Raw genomic sequence first — 23,354 nt, 5'->3', positions numbered from 1 at the left:
CAGAGGAGTGTGCTGCCTACATCATATAGACAATGAATACCACTACAACACGTAGAAAAACCCACAATACAAATGTGACAATGGGGAAACAGCGCAGGCCAGCATCAGACATAGAGAATGAAGATGACAATTCTGAGGACCAGATAATGACTGAACAACTAATCAACCTCTCAGATAAGGACTTTAGACTAGCAATATGGAAGGTACTCAACAGACTCCAAGAAACCATGGATCGAGTTGAACAGAACACTAATAAGAACCAAGAAAATATGAAGGCAGAAATGACAAAACTCCAAACTGAAATAACATGTCAACTAACAGGCCTGAAAAACTCAGTAAACGAAGTGAATGACAAAATGGATAAGCTCTGGGACAGGGTATCAGAAGCTGAGAATAGACTTGGTGCTGTGGAAGATGAGATACATAACAATTCCATACAGCAGGAGAGATTGGACAAAAAACTTAAAGCAAATGAGCAGACAATGGAAAAATTAGTCAAAGAATGGGAACAGACGAAAATAGAAGTCTATGATAAGATCAACAGAAACAACTTAAGAATCATTGGAGTCCCAGAGACCCAGGAAGAAAATTTCCAGGAAGAATCAATGGTCAAGAACATCATTAAAGAGAAACTTCCAGAGCTAAAGAATATATGTGATCAAATCCTGCATGCCCGAAGAGTACCAACCAAAAGAGACCCCAGAAAAACCACCCCAAGACACATCCTAGTCACAATGACAAATCCCACAGATAGAGACAGAATTCTGAAAACAGCAAGATCAAAAGGGGAAATCATGTTCAAGCAAGCTTCCCTGAGATTTACAGCAGACCTGTCACCAGAAACGCTCAATGCCAGAAAGCAGTGGTGGGATATTGTGACAAGACTGAATGAAATGAATGCTTCACCCCGAATACTATACCCAGCAAAACTCACTTTCCGGTTTGATGGAAGAATACATGGTTTCACAGACAAAAAACAGCTCAGAATCTTCACAGACACAAAACCAGTCTTAAGAGAAAAACTGAAAGACCTAATCTAAGACAAGACTACCCAAAAGACACACCAAATTTTGAAATAAAGATGGCGTTAAATTCCAGGACAATTCTTTCTCTCAACGTCAATGGACTAAATGCACCAGTTAAGAGACACAGAGTGGCTAAATGGATCAAAAAACTCAATCCAACCTTCTGCTGCCTACAAGAAACGCACCTGAATAGTCAGAACAAACATAGACTCAAAATAAAAGGCTGGAGAAAAGTTATCCAAGCAAACAACACCCATAAAAAAGCTGGAGTGGCCATACTAATATCAGATAATGCAAACTTTATACTCAGGAAGGTTGTAAGGGACAAAGACGGACATTTTATATTAATCAAGGGGTACGTAGAGCAGGAAGAATTCACTCTCCTAAACATATATGCACCGAATGAGGGGCCAGCAAAATATTTAATACAACTGCTGACAAATCTGAAAAATAATATCAACAACAACACAATAATTGTGGGGGACCTAAACACGGCTTTGTCAACACTGGACAGGTCAACCAGACTGAAACCCAACAAGAATATACTAGACCTGAGGAGAGAAATGGAAGAAAGAGGCCTAGTGGATATATATAGGACACTCCATCCCCAGAAACCTGGATACACATTCTTCTCCAATGTACATGGGACATTCTCCAGGATAGACTACATGCTGGCACATAAAACATACCTCCATAAGATCAAGAGGATAGAAATTTTGCAGACTACCTTCGCTGACCACAAGGCTCTGAAATTATTTGTGAACTCCAAAGGGACTCAGAAGAAACACTTTAACACCTGGAAGTTAAACAGCCTCATGCTCAATAACCAGTGGGTCCGAGATGAAATCAAGGAGGAAATAAAAAGGTTCCTGGAAACAAATGACAATAAAGACACAAACTCTCAGAACTTATGGGACACAGCAAAAGCAGTACTGAGAGGAAAATGTATAGCTTTGCAAGCACACATCAGGAAGGAAGAAGGAGCTTACCTGAGTAGCTTAATGACACAGCTAATAGAACTAGAAAATGCTCAACAAAAGGACCCAAGAACAGGAAGACAGAAGGAAATAACAAAGCTGAGAGCAGAAATCAACGAAGTGGAAACTCAAAAAACAATCCGAAAGATCAACGAAAGCAGAAGTTGGTTCTTTGAAAAAATAAACAAGATTGATAGACCACTGGCAAACCTAACAAAGAAAGAGAGAGAGAGAAACTTGATAACTCGTATCAGGAATGAAAAAGGAGAGATCACTACTGATATGACAGAGATTCAAAGGGTAATCAGAAACTACTTTGAAAAACTCTACGCCACTAAAAATGAGAACCTGGAAGAAATGGATAAATTCTTGGACTCTTATAATCTTCCACGGTTGAAGGAAGAGGATGTAGCATATCTAAACACCCCCATCACCATTGATGAAATTAAAACAGTAATCAAATGTCTGCCGAAAAACAAAAGCCCAGGTCCAGATGGATTCACTAATGAATTCTATCAAACTTTCCAAGAGGAACTACTGCCAATCTTGGCAAGACTCTTTCATGAAATTGAACAAACAGAAACACTTCCAAATAGCTTTTATGAAGCCAACATCACCTTGATACCTAAACCAGACAGAGACGCTACCAAAAAAGAAAATTACAGACCAATATCACTGATGAATGCAGATGCAAAGATCCTCAACAAAATCCTGGCAAATAGGATTCAATGCCTCATTAAGAAGATCATCCACTACGATCAAGTAGGTTTCATCCCAGGAATGCAAGGCTGGTTTAACATCCGTAAATCTATCAACATAATACACAACATCAATAACAAGAAAAATAAAAACCACATGATCATATCAATAGATGCAGAGAAAGCATTTGATAAGGTCCAACACCCATTCTTGATCAAAACTCTCAGCAAGATGGGAATGGAGGGAACCTTTCTCAATATAGTGAAGGCCATCTACCACAAGCCAGTGGCAAATATTATCCTCAATGGAGAAAAACTGAAAGCCTTCCCTCTAAATTCTGGCACAAGACAAGGCTGTCCTCTCTCACCACTCCTATTCAACATAGCACTGGAAGTACTTGCTATAGCGATTAGGCAAGAAAAGGATATCAAGGGAATCCAGATAGGAAAGGAAGAAGTCAAGCTCTCACTGTTTGCAGATGACATGATACTCTACTTAGAAAACCCTAAAGACTCTATCAAAAAGCTTCTAGAAACAATAGACTCATATAGCAAGGTGGCAGGCTACAAAATTAACACACAAAAATCAATGGCCTTTCTATACACCAACAGTAATAAAGAAGAAATGGACATTAAGAAAACAACCCCATTCACAATAGTACCACACAAACTCAAATATCTTGGAATCAACTTGACTAAATATGTGAAGGACCTATACAAAGAAAACTATAAAACTCTGCTCCAAGAAATAAGAGAGGACACACGGAAATGGAAACACATACCCTGCTCATGGATTGGCAGGATTAACATCATCAAAATGTCAATACTCCCCAAGGCATTATACAGATTTAATGCCATCCCTCTAAAGATACCCATGACATTCTTCAAAGAAGTGGATCAGACACTTTTGAAATTCATTTGGAACAATAAACACCCTCGAATAGCTAAAGCAATCATTGGGAAAAAGAATATGGGAGGAATTACTTTTCCCAACTTTAAACTGTACTACAAAGCAACAGTTATCAAAACAGCATGGTATTGGAATAAGGATAGGTCCTCAGATCAGTGGAATAGGCTTGAATACTCAGAAAATGTTCCCCAGAGATACAACCATCTAATTTTTGATAAAGGAGCAGGAAATCCTAAATGGAGCAGGGAAAGCCTCTTCAACAAGTGGTGTTGGCACAATTGGATAGCCACTTGCAAAAAATTAAACTTAGACCCCCAGCTAACATCATGTACAAAGGTAAAATCCAAATGGATTAAAGACCTCGATATCAGCCCCAAAACCATAAGATATATAGAACAGCACATAGGCAAAACACTACAGGACATTACAGGCATCTTCAAGGAGGAAACTGCACTCTCCAAGCAAGTGAAAGCAGAGATTAACAGATGGGAATATATTAAGCTGAGAAGCTTCTGCACCTCAAAGGAAATAGTGCCCAGGATACAAGAGCCACCCACTGAGTGGGAGAAACTATTCACCCAATACCCATCAGATAAGGGGCTAATCTCCAAAATATACAAGGCACTGACAGAACTTTACAAGAAAAAAACATCTAACCCCATCAAAAAATGGGGAGAAGAAATGAACAGACACTTTGACAAAGAAGAAATACGCATGGCCAAAAGACACATGAAAAAATGTTCCACATCACTAATCATCAGGGAGATGCAAATCAAAACAACGATGAGATACCACCTCACACCCCAGAGAATGGCACACATCACAAAGAATGAGAATAAACAGTGTTGGCGGGGATGTGGAGAGAAAGGAACTCTTATCCACTGCTGGTGGGAATGCTGTCTAGTTCAACCTTTATGGAAAGCGATATGGAGATTCCTCCAAAAACTGGAAATCGAGCTCCCATACGATCCAGCTATACCACTCCTAGGAATATACCCTAGGAACACAAAAATACAATACAAAAACCCCTTCCTTACACCTATATTCATTGCAGCTCTATTTACCATAGCAAGACTCTGGAAACAACCAAGATGCCCTTCAACAGATGAATGGCTAAAGAAACTGTGGTACATATACACAATGGAATATTATGCAGCTGTCAGGAGAGATGAAGTCATGAAATTTTCCTATACATGGATGTACATGGAATCTATTATGCTGAGTGAAATAAGTCAGAGAGAGAGAGAAAAACGCAGAATGGTCTCACTCATCTATGGGTTTTAAGAAAAATGAAAGACACCCTTGTAATAATAATTTTCAGACACAAAAGAGAAAAGAGCTGGAAGTTCCAGCTCACCTCAGGAAGCTCACCACAAAGAGTGATGAGTTTAGTTAGAGAAATAACTACATTTTGAACTGTCCTAATATTGAGAATGTATGAGGGAAATGTAGAGCCTGTTTAGGGTACAGGCGGGGGTTGGGTGGGGAGGAGGGTGATTTGGGACTTGGGTGATGGGAATGTTGCACTGGTGATGGGTGGTGTTCCTTTTATGACTGAAACCCAAACACAATCATGTATGTAATCAAGGTGTTTAAATAAAAAAAAAATTAAAAAAAAAAAATATATCAAAATTACAGAACAAAATCACATAGTCTGTTTCTTAGCTTTTTCTACAATGAATAGAAATTCACTGTAAGCTTAAGTTTAAGTTTAAATATTAAAATTGTAGAGAGATATACTATCATTTTTCATAATATTTTAACCAAGTGACATAATTATCTCTAGGAATATCTAGATGTTCTTTCACATCTGTCTCAGAGTGCATAGTACTGGCCACCTGTGCTTTTCAGAAGATAAAGAGTTAAAAGCTTACACAGGATGTATCAGTGATTTGAAATATTAAGTTTAACGGACAAAAAAAATTAAATATACTTTTCTGAAAAGAGGAAATTTTCTGAAGGCAAATAAAGTAACTATAATCTTATTTCTCTCTCATGCTTATGGATGGTAGAACACGGTTTCATTGCTTTCCCTTCAACAGCATTTAAAATTTTCTTTCATCCTTGTTAAATTTGTGCAAACTTGGATTCTAGGAGGTAGAGCATTAACCTTAAAACAATGTGTCCCTTTTTTGCTTATATTTGTAGAATAAGTATTCAGTCAATAACTGGTCATCTCCGAAACTCCCTACACATAAATCAGATGTTTGCAATCTTTTTGCATTTCTTATTAACATTTATGTGTGTAGTCTTAAGTTCCTGGGAAGAACCTGAAAAGATGTTTCTTCTCCTTTTATGATCTCAGTTAAGAATGCAAATTGCACAGCTGACTTTGAGGAATACTTCGCCAAAAGAAAACTGGAGGAACGCGATGGCCACGCAGTCAGCATCGAGGAGTACCTTCAGCGCAGTGACACAGCCATTATTTACCCAGAAGCCCCTGAGGAGCTGTCTCGCCTTGGCACACCAGAGGCCAATGGGCAAGAAGAAAATGGTGAGGCTGTAATTCATTTTTAGCCACTACACTGACCTCTGCAGCTGTTACAATTACAAATGCACTACATGCCTGGGTGTTTACCTTAAAATTTGAAGAACAGCTGCAGAGGCATGGAATTTCATGAGCAAAGATTAGAACTGTAATTTTAGGGTATTGTGAAATTTTTTTGTCAGCAAATTTGTGTCATTTGTACATCCAATAAAGAACAAGAACAATTAGAGCCTATTTCTAAGAGATAAAAATATCCAAATTGATTCCGATCTTTCTGAAATAAAATATTTCACTTTTTGGGGGGGAAGGGGAAGGGAGTTAAGAAATTGTGACCCATGCCTTTTGTTCTTCTGGAACAACACCTGAGAAATTCTTTCACCCTGAGCTGGCTGAGTAAAGTGACGAAAGGGTCCCTCACTGTATCAGTCACCAAAGAGAATTTCTTCCTGTATTGCTGTTGAAATGTTTCCCCCAAAGCTCCAGCGATTAATTGATTTCTTAGCACAGTGTGAGCTGATTCCACCAAGGCGCTTCTGGGTGTGCAAGGGGACCCATGTACATGAGGAAGGAGAGCAATGGTGACACTCTTCTGGAGCAGACTGCAGTGATTCCTGTCATACCATCCCGGGCACTCAGCCCATTAGCTGCCATTGATTTACTGACCTTTTGGCCTGCTTCTCTCCCTCTCGTCTCTTGGCTACAGACCTGCCACCTGGAACTCCAGATGCTTTTGCCCAACTGCTGACCTGCCCCTACTGCGACCGGGGCTACAAGCGCTTGACATCATTGAAGGAGCACATCAAGTACCGCCACGAGAAGAATGAAGAGAACTTTTCCTGCCCTCTTTGTAGCTACACATTTGCCTACCGCACCCAGCTCGAGCGGCATATGGTGACGCACAAGCCTGGGACAGATCAGGTGGGGGGTTGGTTTTAAGTGATTTCTTTCTATAATAACCCCTTAGAGAAACGATATTGCTTTGATTGGCAATCATTATTAATTTTTCATGGCATTTTGAAGATGCAGATCTTTTAATGGTAATAGCTTTAATTGAGGTCTAAATGATTTTTTGATGGTCTCTTCTAATATGATTTAATAGTCTTATGTTCACGATCGAATGAGTGTGTTAATTTCTAATTTAGAAATTTTATTTGCACTTTAACTTGACTTTAGTTTCATTTTATGTTCCTCAAAAAGTGAATGAAATTGTAGCATTTTAATTATACATTATTAAACATCTCGGCAATTTTAATTCCATTTTTCACCTAGTTTTACTTAGAAAAATTTTTTACACGGGATCTAAGTCATCGCAAAGAGAGCTGTACAATCCTTTTATGTGAATATGAATGACATATTTGCACATATTTTGACTATTTTATAGGCTGCTACCAGTTTATAAAATATAATTGTTTTAAAAGAAAGTCTAAAAAGCATCCAATATATACATGTAAATGTTACATGCTGTAGTAATCTGAAAATGTATGTCTATTAAGAACAATTCTTTCATATCAAGCATATTTGTAACTGACTGCTAACATTACTCTCTCTTTTGGCTTACTTGTGTTAGAAATAAAAACTATCATGAACAGGCAAGCAAAGCTTTATAAATCCTTAAAATGATTGAACTGGGATTGATTCACGGTGTCCCTTAAATGTTTTCACAAAACTGCTCTTTCTATCCTCCTGGGAGAATTGACTACAGATTTATATTATGATGTTCACATCGTGATTGGTGTACCTTAAGTCCCAATAACTGGCCCTATAGATCTGGAATTCCCTTATACAAGCCCTCATAAACTTGCTGTTTTAAAAATTAGTAAAAAAAAGATTATATAAAATTCGTAAACCTTAGATGGGCTTTATTTTATTTGAATAAAAAATAAAAAATAAAGAGCAACACAATTATGTAGTAGTTAGTGATGGTCCTTTATTGTGAATTGTTTACTTTATGAAGAGAATGGCTGAGGTAAATCATTCCATTCCTATCTGAGTGCACTTGTCACCTGACCTTCCAAATTCCCTTATAAAAACTATGCTCACATATTTACTCTGGTGTAACAGTTTATCTCCCCTTGCTTATATGCACAAAAACTCTAGGAAAAAAGAAAGTGCTTCGTTATTTATCTAGCATAACTGCTTTAAATTTCACATGCAGAAGTGTGATTGTGTTGGCGCATTATGAATGGTAGCTTTGGTGTTGAAAAGTCCCCTCATTTGCTCATGGCATTTACAATTAGTAAATTAAAATGATTGTATCATATTAACAGTGGCACAACTAAAGTTTATAGTAGTCCTCTGAGGGCTGTGGGGGGAGACAAAGCAGCTGTTGCTGTTTGTTTATGCAACTCAGCAACATATGAGCGCTGGTCCCTCAATGGCGCTCGGCGGGCTGGGCTCTGCTTGATCTTTGAAGGTTGCTGCTGTTTGAACAAACCTCCCTGTGTCCCATGTAACACCATCTGTCTCACTAGGAATGTGGGAAGATTCAGCACACCCTAGCAGTTGTCATACCGTTTCTGTGCTGTCTTTTTGCAAAAGGCTTTTTTGTCATTGCTGCTAGAAAAAGGCTGACCTCCTACCTTGAGCATCCAGAGTGGATGACTATTTTTTTTCTTTTTTTCTTTTTTCCCTCTTGTTCAAAAAGGTCAGTTGTGTTTGATTATATCTTTGCTGCTTTTAACATGTCTTTTCAGCAAACTTTTTTTCTTTGACTCCCCACTCCCTATCATACTACTAAGAGGGAAAATGAAAAGTCATTGAAGACTTCCCTACCAGTCTGTGATAAAACTGTTCAAGCAACCTCAGCCCAAGATGTTGTGTCTTACATCTGATAATGAATCAAATCTGCCACACAACACCTCAGGAAAAACAGGGCTTAGAATGACTACTGGAAGACTGAATGAGATATTTAAACATGCATGTCATGGAATGAAATATTTATAGTCAAGGATACTCTGTGTGTTACAGCTATATTTTACTGGCTTCTTTAAATTTGGTGTTGGTATAGTATAAAATACATTTTTACTCTGATAGAGAAAATGTGTCTGATTAGTCATTATGTTAGGAGGTTCCCCCAGCATTCCCTTTCACCCCACCCCCAGAGTAGCTAAAATTTTCAAGATAATATTTTTTTTTCTTGACAGAATAGTTACATTTCAGCAGGGCATCTTCAGATTTTAGACTCTACAATAAACACAGAGACCTACAAGCATCTTTGTAATTAGACTGTCTCATCTCCATAGGCTCAAAGAAACATTTTGGAAAAGAGACAACAGAGATCATTCTGAAGCAAGTGTTAGATGCTCACGTGAAAGCACACTTTCTTTTTATTTGTTCTGATTTTATTGCCAACATTATCACTTTTATTGCAACTCTGAAAGACTGGGCAAATAAATAAACATGCATTCAAACCTTTTGGCCTGTCTGAAAAATGGAGGCGTTTAGCAAATATCTGTAACAAATTTCCTTTGTTTCCCCTGCACAAAATGAATATAAGTTTTTCTTTCTTTCTCTTTTTCTAGCACCAAATGCTGACCCAAGGAGCAGGTAATCGTAAGTTCAAATGCACTGAGTGCGGCAAAGCCTTCAAATATAAACACCATCTGAAGGAACACCTGCGAATTCACAGTGGTGAGTAGCAGAGGTGCTGTGCTCACATTTGCATTTTGTTTCTGAGGGGATTTTTAAAGCGTGTTTAAATTTTATACAATCAAATTTGTAGCATTGGGGGGGGGGCTACCCATTTCTTTTATAAACAAGATGTGTGCCTGTTTTGTCTTCCTAAAATGAATATCACCAATAGCACTATCATAGAAGAAGAGGAAAGCTTGCACTTCTGAAAAATTGCAAATCCCTTGATTTAGTACAAATCTAGAAGCTTCTTATCATCCTTTCAAAAAACCTTCTACAGATTATATATTTTGACCTGGAAAAACTCAGCGAATAAATTTTGGAGCATGTGCATTCTTAATATCTAACCATGAAAGAAAAAGTTGAAAAGTTTGGATAGGAGCTTTCATGTGATAAATATGCCTAGAATCCTGAGAGCTGTATATTACAGTACTACATCCTACACTGATAGTTCTTTATAACTATTTTGATAGCTCTGCCAAGATTTTATTACCAAATTGGAAGCTATTCAAAGGACTAGTTGGATTGGTAGAATCAATGGAATCTCCACAGAGTTGATTAAAGCCATGGATACACTTCCCTTTAAATATGGTGACATCTTTATTGTGCTATTGACCACACATTAATCTGACACTGTTTAAATAAGAGGCAGCCGATGGCAAGACAAGATTTGGGATCTTGGCTGAAAAAAGCATAGAGAGCCCTCACCTTTCACTGTTAACATCTTGAATTATGTCTCCTGGGTAGATAAAGTCCAGAAACAGTTATGGGCATATAATTCTAAGCACCTAGCATGTACCGGTGCCCCATTATATTCCATTCATTTGGTTTCACGAAATCTTGTTTTTGAAAGATAGTTGCAATTGTTACCCAACCCAAGAAATGTAATGTTCATTTTAATTATCATTTTAGGTGAAAAACCGTACGAGTGCCCAAACTGCAAGAAACGATTCTCCCATTCTGGTTCCTACAGTTCACACATCAGCAGCAAGAAATGCATTGGTTTAATCTCTGTAAATGGCCGGATGAGAAACAATATCAAGACGGGTTCTTCCCCTAACTCTGTTTCTTCTTCTCCCACTAATTCAGCCATTACCCAGTTAAGAAACAAATTGGAAAATGGAAAACCACTTAGTATGTCTGAGCAGACAGGCTTACTGAAAATTAAAACAGAACCACTAGACTTCAATGACTATAAAGTTCTTATGGCCACACACGGGTTTAGTGGCACTAGCCCCTTTATGAATGGTGCACTTGGAGCTACCAGCCCCTTAGGAGTTCATCCGTCTGCTCAGAGTCCACTGCAGCACTTAGGTGTAGGGATGGAAGCCCCTCTACTTGGATTCCCCACAATGAATAGTAATTTAAGCGAGGTACAAAAGGTTCTACAGATTGTGGACAACACGGTTTCCAGGCAAAAAATGGACTGCAAGGCTGAGGAAATTTCCAAGTTGAAAGGTTATCACATGAAGGATCCATGTTCTCAACCTGAGGAACAAGGAGTTACTTCTCCTAATATTCCACCAGTAGGTCTTCCGGTAGTGAGTCATAACGGTGCCACTAAAAGTATTATTGACTATACATTAGAAAAAGTCAATGAAGCCAAAGCTTGCCTCCAGAGCTTAACTACTGACTCCAGGAGACAAATCAGTAATATAAAGAAAGAGAAGCTACGTACTCTAATAGATTTGGTTACTGATGACAAAATGATTGAGAACCACAACATAGCCACTCCATTCTCATGTCAGTTCTGTAAAGAAAGCTTTCCAGGCCCCATCCCCTTACATCAACATGAACGATACCTTTGTAAGATGAATGAAGAGATCAAGGCAGTCCTGCAACCTCATGAAAACATAGTCCCCAACAAAGCTGGAGTTTTTGTTGATAATAAAGCCCTCCTCTTGTCATCTGTTCTTTCTGAGAAAGGAATGACAAGCCCCATCAACCCATACAAGGACCACATGTCTGTACTTAAAGCATATTATGCTATGAACATGGAGCCCAACTCTGATGAACTGCTGAAAATTTCCATTGCTGTGGGCCTCCCTCAGGAATTTGTGAAGGAATGGTTTGAACAACGAAAAGTCTACCAATATTCAAATTCCAGGTCACCATCACTGGAAAGGAACTCCAAGCCGTTAGCTCCCAACAGTAACCCTCCCACAAAAGACTCTTTATTACCCAGGTCTCCCATAAAGCCTATGGACTCCATAACATCACCCTCTATCGCAGAACTCCACAACAGTGTGACAAATTGTGATCCTCCTCTCAGGCTAACAAAACCTTCCCATTTCCCCAATATTAAAGCAGTTGAAAAATTGGACCACTCAAGGAGTAATACTCCTTCTCCCTTAAATCTTTCTTCTACATCTTCTAAAAACTCCCACAGTAGTTCTTACACTCCAAACAGCTTCTCTTCTGAGGAGCTCCAGGCTGAGCCTTTGGACTTGTCATTACCAAAACAAATGAAAGAACCCAAAAGTATTATAGCCACAAAGAACAAAATAAAAGCAAGCAGTATAAATTTAGACCATAACAGTGTTTCTTCATCGTCTGAAACTTCAGATGAGCCTCTAAACTTGACTTTTATCAAGAAGGAATTTTCAAATGCAAATAATCTGGACAACAAAAGCACTAATCCAGTGTTCGGCATGAACCCATTTAGTGCCAAACCTTTATATACAGCTCTTCCTCCACAAAGCGCATTTCCCCCTGCCACTTTCATGCCACCAGTCCAGACCAGTATCCCCGGGCTTCGACCATACCCAGGACTGGATCAGATGAGCTTTCTACCACATATGGCCTATACCTACCCAACTGGAGCAGCTACTTTTGCTGATATGCAGCAAAGAAGAAAATACCAGCGAAAACAAGGATTCCAGGTAATGAGAAAAACCTGTTTGCTCTGAAGAGAGTAAATAAACACCTTGTTGTTGATGTGCATGCAGAGAAGAAAATATTATTTATTTAGTAAAAAAATAAAACAGGTGCTATGCTTTTAGCAGCAACAGAAGAGTTTACTTTAATGTCAGCCTAAAAAAGGAATGAGTTAGTCCTATAAGTGGGGAAACAGTATAATTCTGTACTGTGAAACTACATTTGACTTTAAAAGACAAGGCATGTAATCTTTGTTTACTATTTAATTAGATTAATCCCTCTTGCTTTTAGAATGGCACATTCATTAAAATATATCTAATAGAACTTACATGGAGTTAAAAGTTAGTATAGGTAGTCTTTATAATTTTACGGATGTTCATAGTAGCCATAATGTATGTATAAAGTAAAATGTGCATGATTTTATAGAGAACAATTTTTTGAAGATCAGGATTTCTTTTTTTTTAGCATTTGCATATTTCAGACAACTGATGTAATCTTCAAAATAGTAACTAATTTGTGTTTTTTGAAAGATAAAAACAGGTAGGCTTTAACCTCATGGAATTAAATCACTGTTTGCAAAATAGGAGCCTAAGGAGCAGTGCACCTCTGTAACAGCTGTTCTCGTCTTGCAATTTACAGTACATCTGCCCTCTTTGTAAATGTATTTAAGCCTATTTAATCTTCCCTAATATTAATTAGTGCAAACGTAGTCTAAGAAAACTGAACAGTGGACTAGTAAATGGAAATGATGTTAGCATGCAGGTTTGCAATCCTTTGGATCAAGACAAAATAAATATCAAGAAATTTAATAATTTACTGATCCACATTCATTATTGCTCAATGCTGAAGGCTGTTTTAACATAGATAGAACATTGATAAAAAGTGTTATTAATATTTCCTATTTCAAATTAGAAAATTAAATATAAAAATATAGCTTGAGGCCTTTAGTTGGTAGACATACATTTAAATTGATTGCATAATAATATTTTGTACTTAAATATAAAATTCAATTAAAATAGGAGCACTACAGATCATTTCTAAAGTTAAGCACACTGGAAAATACACATATCTGTGTTATTAATTTTTTACTGGTGAATATTTCTTACTGCTATAAAGAAACTTAAGGATTTGAGAAAAACTTGCTTTACTCCCTTTCAGAGTTAACCATTTTCTGTCCTTGAAAAACAGGCTCTGTCACCTAGAGTATGAAAGTGGTCCCTTCATTGAAATGTGACTTCATATCTTGTTCTTGAAAAATTAGGTTTTTTTTTTAAGTAAATTGTTTACTAGCAAGTATTTCTGCAGTGCTCCAAATGTTGGTCTATACTCAGTTGTTTGGTATAAGCTCTAAAAGAAGCGACTGTGTTGAACTGTTTGATTATATCACAGGGAGAATTACTTGATGGAGCACAGGACTACATGTCAGGACTAGATGACTTGACAGACTCCGATTCCTGCCTGTCTCGAAAGAAGATCAAGAAGACAGAGAGTGGCATGTATGCATGTGACTTATGTGACAAGACATTCCAGAAAAGCAGTTCCCTTCTGCGACATAAATATGAACACACAGGTATGAGTGACTCTGACTAGCTAGTTAGAGCTTCTGGGCCTGCTGTACATTTCATAATATTTAATGAGTACACTTGTGCAACATAAGATGTAGCATATGCTGATACCTTCAACAAGGAAGAAATAATGCTTTTGCCTAGCTCACTAGGCCTTTTTGTTGCCTGTTTATTGGATCGTTCATGTGTTTATGGGTGTGCATGTCTTCAGAGCTTTCATATTAATCTCTAAACTAATTTGCAAATCATGTCAAAGATATGTTTAAAAGGCCAGGGCAATAAGATAGCATGGTATAAGACATGACTAAAAATATCTTAAAATTCTCAAATTCTAATGAATTAACATTATACTTCTATCGATCTCTATTATTTATTAATTTTTAAAAATCAACAAATTCCGTGAGTTTCATTATCTAGATATCAAAACAGTCACAATTTGGGGGTAACTCTCGTAGGCTTTTATTAAAAATTAATATCATATTTGGAATAAACTAAAAGTATTAGTATTGTGAGAGACTTGTAAGTCAAATAATAGAACAAATTTGGAAGGCAAATATAAAAGTTGATCATTTTAATTTGTTTACTTACAACATATGCTTTACCAATTAAAAAGATCTATAGAGTTGAAAAATTGGTGGCCTAATTCTGTCCTATAAGTAAAGAAATAGTGGGTTAACTTAAAAAATAATTTTTTAGTCATAACATGACTAAGATTATTTCCTACAATCCAAGATCTGATCTACAACTCTCTGGTGAAGCTTCCCCATTATTCTCTCTGTCTTTTCTCCTGCCAATCCTATCACCATGAGGTGACTCAACCCCCTCCCTGTGCCTAACCCATCTCCAACTTGTCTCCACCAGAATTTTATCCCACCCTTACTAGATAGAAAGCATTACTATGTGCAAACAACAGGATAGAATGGCAAGAACACTCACATTCTAAACCTTGATGTCTGGCTTAACATTTCGATACAGAGAAAGAGAGAAAAGGGGAATGTGAGTGAATACTTGCTTTTGTATTTGCACTGTGTCCTTTTTTTATTAATAATTTTTATATTGTCCAAAGTGGATTACGAATCTTTCACAGTAGCATTTTAGGCACATAGTGACATTGAATCAGGGGCATTCCCACTACCAATGTTGTCCTCCCTCCACCCCTGTTCCCAGCATGCATCCCATATCGCCCCTCCTTTGCCCCCCAGGCTGCCAATATAAGGGAACATTTCTGGTCCCTTCTGTGTCTAGCTTATTGTAGATTGAGTATAGTTGGCTTTGGATTTGATGTTTAAGTCTGATCAATTATATTTCTACTCAATGTTCATATGCACTGCATCCTTTTTAATGAGGAGGATTTTGTTCTGAGGGACACTTTTGTATTCCTGGTCTTCCAACTCTCAGTGAGGGGAAAGTTTGGTGAGTTCTAGAATATTAAATGTTGAGAGAAGGGCTAGTGAGATAGCACAGAGGTAGGGCTTTTGCCTTGCATGCATTTGACCTGGGAGGGACCTGATTGAATTCCTGGCATCCCAGCCTGTTGGGGTCAATTTCTGAGTGCAGAAGCCAAAAATAGCCCCTGAGCGCTGCTGGGTGTGACCCAAAAACCAACCAATCAACCAATAAAGTTAAAAAAATAAATGTTGGGAGCATTTGCAAAAATAACAGAATTGATAAGTGCTCTTACTCCAACCCATTCACTTTACTTTTTTTTAACTGTCTGTTATTAATTGCTATTATCTTCAAAGTTCAGCTAATGATGTTACTGAGGCATCCTACTTTAAATAGTAAGCCCCAAAATGTTTATATCTGTATGATCACGATTATGGTTTTTTTGGGTGGAGGCCACATTTAAGGATTACTCCTGACTCCATGTTCAGAAATCATTTCTGGCAGTGCAGAGAATCAAATCTTAATTATGACATGAAAGGCAAGCATGATATCTTCTATGCCATTTCTCTAACCCTCTAGTCAGTGTTTGAAATATCAATTTTTTCCTACAAAATTTTTGGGTGGAGGGATCTTCTAGGAAGTACTGAGGAGATTCTGAGGCCCTATCTATGATTCTGGACTAAATGGTTCAATGTAAAGGCCTAAAGATTATAGTGCTGCTCTGATCCTGCATTGCCAGGGATACATTGGCCAAACCTGGCCAACCCAATAGTTTTCGGGGCGTCCAGGGACACCAAAAGATATGCTGGTGCTTTAATGTTATACTTGGCAATATTTGAGAGACTATTTAATATGGAAAACCAACCTGGAACAGTTCTCAGTACAATCTCCTATTTCCTTCCTACATCTCTTTTATCATAGACATCAGGCTTTCTGCAGTACATGTTCTTTTGATGTACTTATATAGTTCCATACCTAGATTTGCTTTAACATTTTAATCAATTTCCAATATGTTTTGCATTTCATTATTCAGTTATCATAGACACATCACTTAAAGCTTATATCCTGTGGTCAGAGCAATAGCATTTGGGCATTTAGCTTGCACATGGCCAAACTCGAATTGATCCCTGGCATCCCATGTGATCCCCTGAGCCTGCCAGGAGTGACTTATGAGCACAAAGCCAGGAGTAGCCCCTGAGCACTTCCGGTGTAGCCCAAAACAAAGCCATAACAAAACAAAAAAAAAGGTTTATATCTCCTGTCTGCCCACCCTGTTCCAATTTGGTTTTACTTATTAAGTAAGTATATGCAAAATTGAATATAAAATGTTTATTAACTGATGCCTATCATATATATTTAATCCAGCCAATACGTTTATTTCTCATAAAAAGAGCCCATAAACTACATAGGTCTATAAATAGTTGAAGCCCTTGATTAACAAACTATTTGCATAACAAATTAAAAAATACTCTATTTGAAAAACAAGAATAAAATGTTCTGGTGCTTTAAGATGTGAGAAAATATGCTACCTAGAAATATTACCTAGCAACAAGATGCCAACTATCTAATGGTTTCTCTAAACATGTGACTAATTATTCTTTTGCTGGCTTCTCAGCCTGTCAAGCTTCTGGTGTTTTAACTTTGTGGTCTCTTGACAAGTATCTCATGACATTACTACTGTCAGTGTATTAGGGCCCATAAGAATGAAGGTCTTTCTAAATTTTCTATCACCATAATATGGGTAGAGATGTAGTCCATTTTCCTTTACTAGTTAGGCCCAACAAGCCTGTTATTTGTTTAGATTAGGCACAAGTAATATTTTGAGATTATAGTAATATGAAAACTATTAGTAAGAACAGTCTATAGGTTGATTGATTCAAAAATGAGAAAATAAGATTGAATCTTCATTTGTTTTTACTCATTATTAATGTGTCATGGATAAAATGTATTTGTTTAATTTGTCTACATTTCAAATTATAGAATAATTTACATTCAGAAGGGAATTGTGTCTTATTTTCAATATTCTGTACTCTTTTACAATGATCTTTTGAATTTATACTAAAGATATATTTAATTTTTCTTACAAAAACATTTTGTTTCTTTTTTCTGGGAGAAAAAACACAGAACAAAATAACAACATATATATGTTAATTTTGACAAGATTAATTGTTGTAAATAATTACTAGAATATTTTTTAAAAACCTTAAAGTTTTCTTTAAGAGGACTTAAATCATAAAGTTCTCTTTGGCACTGTTAAGAACTTATTTATATCTAGCTAAAATAGAAATCACTTATTGAGATTCTGGGGGGAACCACACATGGCAGTGTTCAGGGTTTACTTCTTGCTTGGGGGACCCTATGGGATGCTAGGGATTGAATCCGCTTTGGTCCTGGGTAAACCATGAGCAAGGCAAACACACTACCCACCATGCTATTGCTCTGGACCCTTATTGAGGTGGTTTTTTTTTTTTGGTTGGTTGGTTTTTGTTTGTTTTGGGGTCATACCCAGCAGTGGTCAGGGGTTACCCCTGGCGCTGCGCTTGGACATCGCTCCTGGCAGGCTTGGGGGACCATATGGGATGCAGGTAATCGAACCACCATCCATACTGGATTGGCTGCATGCAAGGCAAACTCCCTACCTCTGAGCTATCTGTCTGGCCCCCTTATTGAGATTTTTTATTGAGACACTTTGGTGGGTGCTTTTAAACCATCATCTTAAAAAGTACTAAACTTTCTCTGCTTTTGAGTAAAATCAAAATTTTAATAAATTACCAATTAATCCTGAGCTAGATGGCAATATTTTTATAGCCTGTATCTTCCATTTATTAATTTTGGTTAGCATTCTAGGTGAAACATGGTTCTCAATAGTGTAGAAAAAGGTACCCTAAAAATGCTTTGGCCCATTCAATGTCAATTTGGATGTTTTTCTGAATCTTGTTCATGTGGAAATTTAATTCCAAGACATCTTGATTTAAATTATGTAAATCAATCATACAAGTTAAAAAGAGATCAATTCCTCGTCAGTTCCTATTTAAATTGAATGTATTAAATGCTTACCAGTTAAACTTCTGGAGATTAATAGTATATGAAGTGCATCAAAGCTCTTCCCCAGATCCTCTCCAAATTCTGTCCTTTGTGTTGCATAATAGCTGAATATTTTATTCTCATAGGCTTTAAGTTCATCATGCAGAATTAATATATTTATATGATTTTTTATTATGGAATGACACTCCTGAAAGTTACTGAATGCCTCGTAAATGACTGCCATTGAGTAGGCGTCCCTCAAGCACTTCTTTTTTTTTTTTTTTTTAATTTTTTTTTTATTTAAACACCTTGATTACATACATGATTGTGTTTGGGTTTCAGTCATAAAAGGAACACCACCCATCACCAGTGCAACATTCCCATCACCCAAGTCCCAAATCTCCCTCCTCCCCCCCCAACCCCCGCCTGTACCCTAAACAGGCTCTACATTTCCCTCATACATTCTCAATATTAGGACAGTTCAAAATGTAGTTATTTCTCTAACTAAACTCATCACTCTTTGTGGTGAGCTTCCTGAGGTGAGCTGGAACTTCCAGCTCTTTTCTCTTTTGTGTCTGAAAATTATTATTACAAGGGTGTCTTTCATTTTTCTTAAAACCCATAGATGAGTGAGACCATTCTGCGTTTTTCTCTCTCTCTCTGACTTATTTCACTCAGCATAATAGATTCCATGTACATCCATGTATAGGAAAATTTCATGACTTCATCTCTCCTGACAGCTGCATAATATTCCATTGTGTATATGTACCACAGTTTCTTTAGCCATTCGTCTCTTGAAGGGCATCTTGGTTGTTTCCAGAGTCTTGCTATGGTAAATAGAGCTGCAATGAATATAGGTGTAAGGAAGGGGTTTTTGTATTGTATTTTTGTGTTCCTAGGGTATATTCCTAGGAGTGGTATAGCTGGATCGTATGGGAGCTCGATTTCCAGTTTTTGGAGGAATCTCCATATCGCTTTCCATAAAGGTTGAACTAGACAGCATTCCCACCAGCAGTGGATAAGAGTTCCTTTCTCTCCACATCCCCGCCAACACTGTTTATTCTCATTCTTTGTGATGTGTGCCATTCTCTGGGGTGTAAGGTGGTATCTCATCGTTGTTTTGATTTGCATCTCCCTGATGATTAGTGATGTGGAACATTTTTTCATGTGTCTTTTGGCCATGCGTATTTCTTCTTTGTCAAAGTGTCTGTTCATTTCTTCTCCCCATTTTTTGATGGGGTTAGATGTTTTTTTCTTGTAAAGTTCTGTCAGTGCCTTGTATATTTTGGAGATTAGCCCCTTATCTGATGGGTATTGGGTGAATAGTTTCTCCCACTCAGTGGGTGGCTCTTGTATCCTGGGCACTATTTCCTTTGAGGTGCAGAAGCTTCTCAGCTTAATATATTCCCATCTGTTAATCTCTGCTTTCACTTGCTCCCCAAGCACTTCTAACTGGCTTTGGAACTTGTCTTGAAGAGTGCTTGTTATCCCTTAAAACACTACTGTATGTAGTTCCTTTAGGAATGAGAGTACTGTGTCAAATATGATAGTCATTCAAAATTACTCCTACAGTTGGTGTGTGAAGTGATTGACCTAACTGAATGACATCTTGTCCTGAGTTGATTGGATATTAATCCCCCAAAAAATATTTTTGTAGGGAATTTCTACCAATGCATACAGATTCAGCAACTAACCCACCTTGAGTTTTTCATCAGAAATTTCTCTCCTCTCTATCCATTCAACTTTTTATTTTCTCCATATACTCTGTTTCTGGTATCTTCAAATTGCTCACAACTCTGAAAGTTATTAATAATATATTAATGAATACAATAAAGTTACCACATACAATTTTTGTGCTAAACATTGTGCCTATGTTGCCTCCTTTTGTTCTCATGCCCAGTCCACAAGTTAGAGCTTTCTTCTACTAACTAGGACCCTGATCCTCAGAGAGACTGACATGCCTGTAAGTGCACAGATAGCCACAAAAGATAGATTTAAACTCAGAAAATGATACTGTAGAATTTACCTCCCATATTTTTATTTATATTTATGTATATTGTTTTGGGTTCACAGCTGGCAGTACTCAGGGATAACTTCTGGCTCTGCACTCAGAAATCATGCCTGGAAGACTCAGGGGACCAGAAGGGATGCCAGGGATCAAACCCGGATCTGTCCTGCTTCGTGTGCATGCAAGACAAATGCCCTACCACGGTGCTATTGCTCCAGTCCATCCATATTTTTTAAATTTTTGTGTCTTTGGAGATAGGGCAAGGAGGGCATAACTGGCTGTGCTCAGCAGAATCAGAAATCATTCTTGGCAGTGCAGAGGGGACCATATGCCTTGCTGGGATTGAACGAACGTTGGCTGCATGGAAGGCAAATGCCTTAACCTCTGCACCAACTCTTCTGTCCTGGCCATTTCTCACATTTACCACTGCATCATCCCGTCAAAGAGAATGAATTTCCATTGACAGCAATGTCTTGTAGTTGCTTCTGATAGCATCCATTTTTTTTTAAGGTGAAAGTACGCACATGAGAGGCCAAATTCAAGCACAGTGACTGGAAATTTTCTGGAAGGCAAAAAACCTCTTATCTTTTCCCCAGATATTTTTTTAGTTCTCACCATGGTGGTCTTGTCAAATGGGAAAGCACATGCTATCTTTCCAAACTCTTGGCACTCTGCTAAAATTGTCTTCACTGCTATCCAGCTTACCTCATTCAAAACATCTTTCTCAAAAGTTAGAGGGGTTCTTGCATGGTTTGAATTATACTTGTTCAGAAGATCAGCTGTCTTGAAATAAATGACTAATTTCTTCCTTATTCTAAAGACAATAAGTAGCTCACCATTAAGCAGCTTTATAATTTCTGGGGCCAGAGATGAGGCTCAAGTGGTAAAGCATATGCCCTATTTGTGTAAGGTGCTGGGTTTGATCCTCAGCACTGCCTGCCCCCTTTCTGCCCACACTGTTGAATCTGGCCCTGGTGACCCCGAGCACTGAAAATATTCCAAATATGACAGATTACAAGAAGCTTTCTAATTTATTTTTATAGGCAAATGACTTCCTGCTCTAATATGGTGCATTATGACCACTAAATTTAGGATGGACATTCCAGTCAGATAAAGACCACTAATAAAATAACATATTACTGTCTTCACTATTTTCTAAATAGTAACTTGCTCTAGAGGTCATCAGTGATATTGCTCAACATATTTGATTTCTCATTAAGATTTTTATGTCACAATGTAACTGAATACCTGAAGTGTGTTCCTAAGCTTATAACATGGCCCTTTGTCCATGAATATGGGGGTTGAATCTACTAATGCTAGCTTATCATTTAATCTGTTAGTACATAGATGTTTCCTGTACGTTGTGATGATGCTTATTGCTTCCCATGACACATTTCTGACTTTACCTCTGCAGCATCGGTCTTAAAATGGGTTATATGGGATTTTTTTTGGGGGGGGGTGACATTTCTATTTTGAAAATAGACTTTTAAGTATGGCAGCTATGAAAGGTGTTGAAGGCATTCCAGTACTATTTGTGGCCTGGAATCAACCAGATGTGTTTAGGCTTGGCACTGGTTTCAAGTTCCAAACACTGGTTAGAAACTGCCTGGAATGCCAAAGGAAATACAGCATTCTCTAGCTGAAAGAGTATTTTAACACTCAACAAGTGGCTGACATCTCATGGAAAACTTGAACGGGAAAACATTATTTGGAATTAGTTCAACCTCCCTGACATCCGACTTTCTCTCTGTAGTTTTCAGCGATTTCTTCTCTAATTTTTTATTCTTAGTATCATATAGATGATAAGACATTCTCAATACCCTCATCCCTCTCTTTTCGCTGCTGCCTTTTGAGAGTTTACTTCTGCTCCCATTTTCAAAGCAGCCATTTATGGCACAACCAGCAGAGATTAGCCATGCCAGCAGTGATGCCATCTTGTTCGCTTTTATAGAAGACATTTGTTTAAAGAATGTAATACACACACACACACACACACACACACACACACCTATAAAACTATGTGTTAGAGCAACTTAAAATGTGTGACTCAAGCAAAGCATTCTCTCACCATCCCCAAGTTTTTTGTGTGGCCAATAAGCAATGAAAAACTTCCGTTTATTAGTGTTTTCCTCCAATAGTGCTCTAGAATCTTTATTGACAAATGTATGGCTGCAAGCAGGAGAGTCTCCAATTGAGAGACAAAGTATCTCCAATTCCATACGGGTGTGTTGCTGATCTTAAAATCAGCAGCAGAAGTGCAGGAGTGGAAGTGTTTGTCTTATTTGTGGTTGACTTAGGATGGACCTGGGTTTGATTCAGGGCATCTCATATGGTCCCCTGCACCTGCCAGGAGCGATTTCTTAGCACAGAGCCAGGAGTAACCCCTGAGCTCTGCCGGATATGGTCCAAAAAATGAATGAATGAATGGATGGATGGATGGATGGATGGGTGGATTGATGGATAGATTAGAGATAGAAATGATAGATTGACAGATGATAGATGATAAATAGATTATAAATAGAGATGATAGATAGATTGATAGATGATAGAGAGATTGATAGATATATAGATGATAGATAGGTAGATAGATAGGTAGGTAGGTAGGTAGATAGATAGATAGATAGATAGATAGATAGATAGATAGATAGATAGATAGATAGATAGATAGATAGGCAGGCAGGCAGGCAGACAGACAGACAGACAGACAGACAGACCAGCAACAGACACCCATTCCCACATTCTCATCCCCCATCTGCCTCTGTCTGT

At 37.8% G+C, this 23,354-nt stretch overlaps 1 protein-coding gene across 2 annotated transcripts in view; it reads left to right on the top strand.

Moving 5' to 3' along the window:
* The window catches only part of ZEB2 (zinc finger E-box binding homeobox 2), a 149,195-nt gene that overhangs the window by 124,759 nt on the left and 1,082 nt on the right, over nt 1-23,354 (top strand). For both annotated transcript variants that reach the window (XM_049773567.1, XM_049773566.1), the window contains exons 5-9: nt 5,916-6,104; nt 6,802-7,016; nt 9,620-9,728; nt 10,641-12,610; nt 13,995-14,175. In XM_049773567.1, coding sequence (XP_049629524.1) covers nt 5,916-6,104; nt 6,802-7,016; nt 9,620-9,728; nt 10,641-12,610; nt 13,995-14,175 — 2,664 coding nt within the window. The remainder of the gene's footprint in view (nt 1-5,915; nt 6,105-6,801; nt 7,017-9,619; nt 9,729-10,640; nt 12,611-13,994; nt 14,176-23,354) is intronic.

Source organism: Suncus etruscus, chromosome 5, assembly GCF_024139225.1.
Source record: "Suncus etruscus isolate mSunEtr1 chromosome 5, mSunEtr1.pri.cur, whole genome shotgun sequence".
Taxonomy (NCBI): Eukaryota; Metazoa; Chordata; class Mammalia; order Eulipotyphla; family Soricidae; genus Suncus; species Suncus etruscus.
The sequence above is the reverse complement of the archived record's forward strand: the minus strand, read 5'-3'. Positions and strand labels throughout refer to the sequence as shown.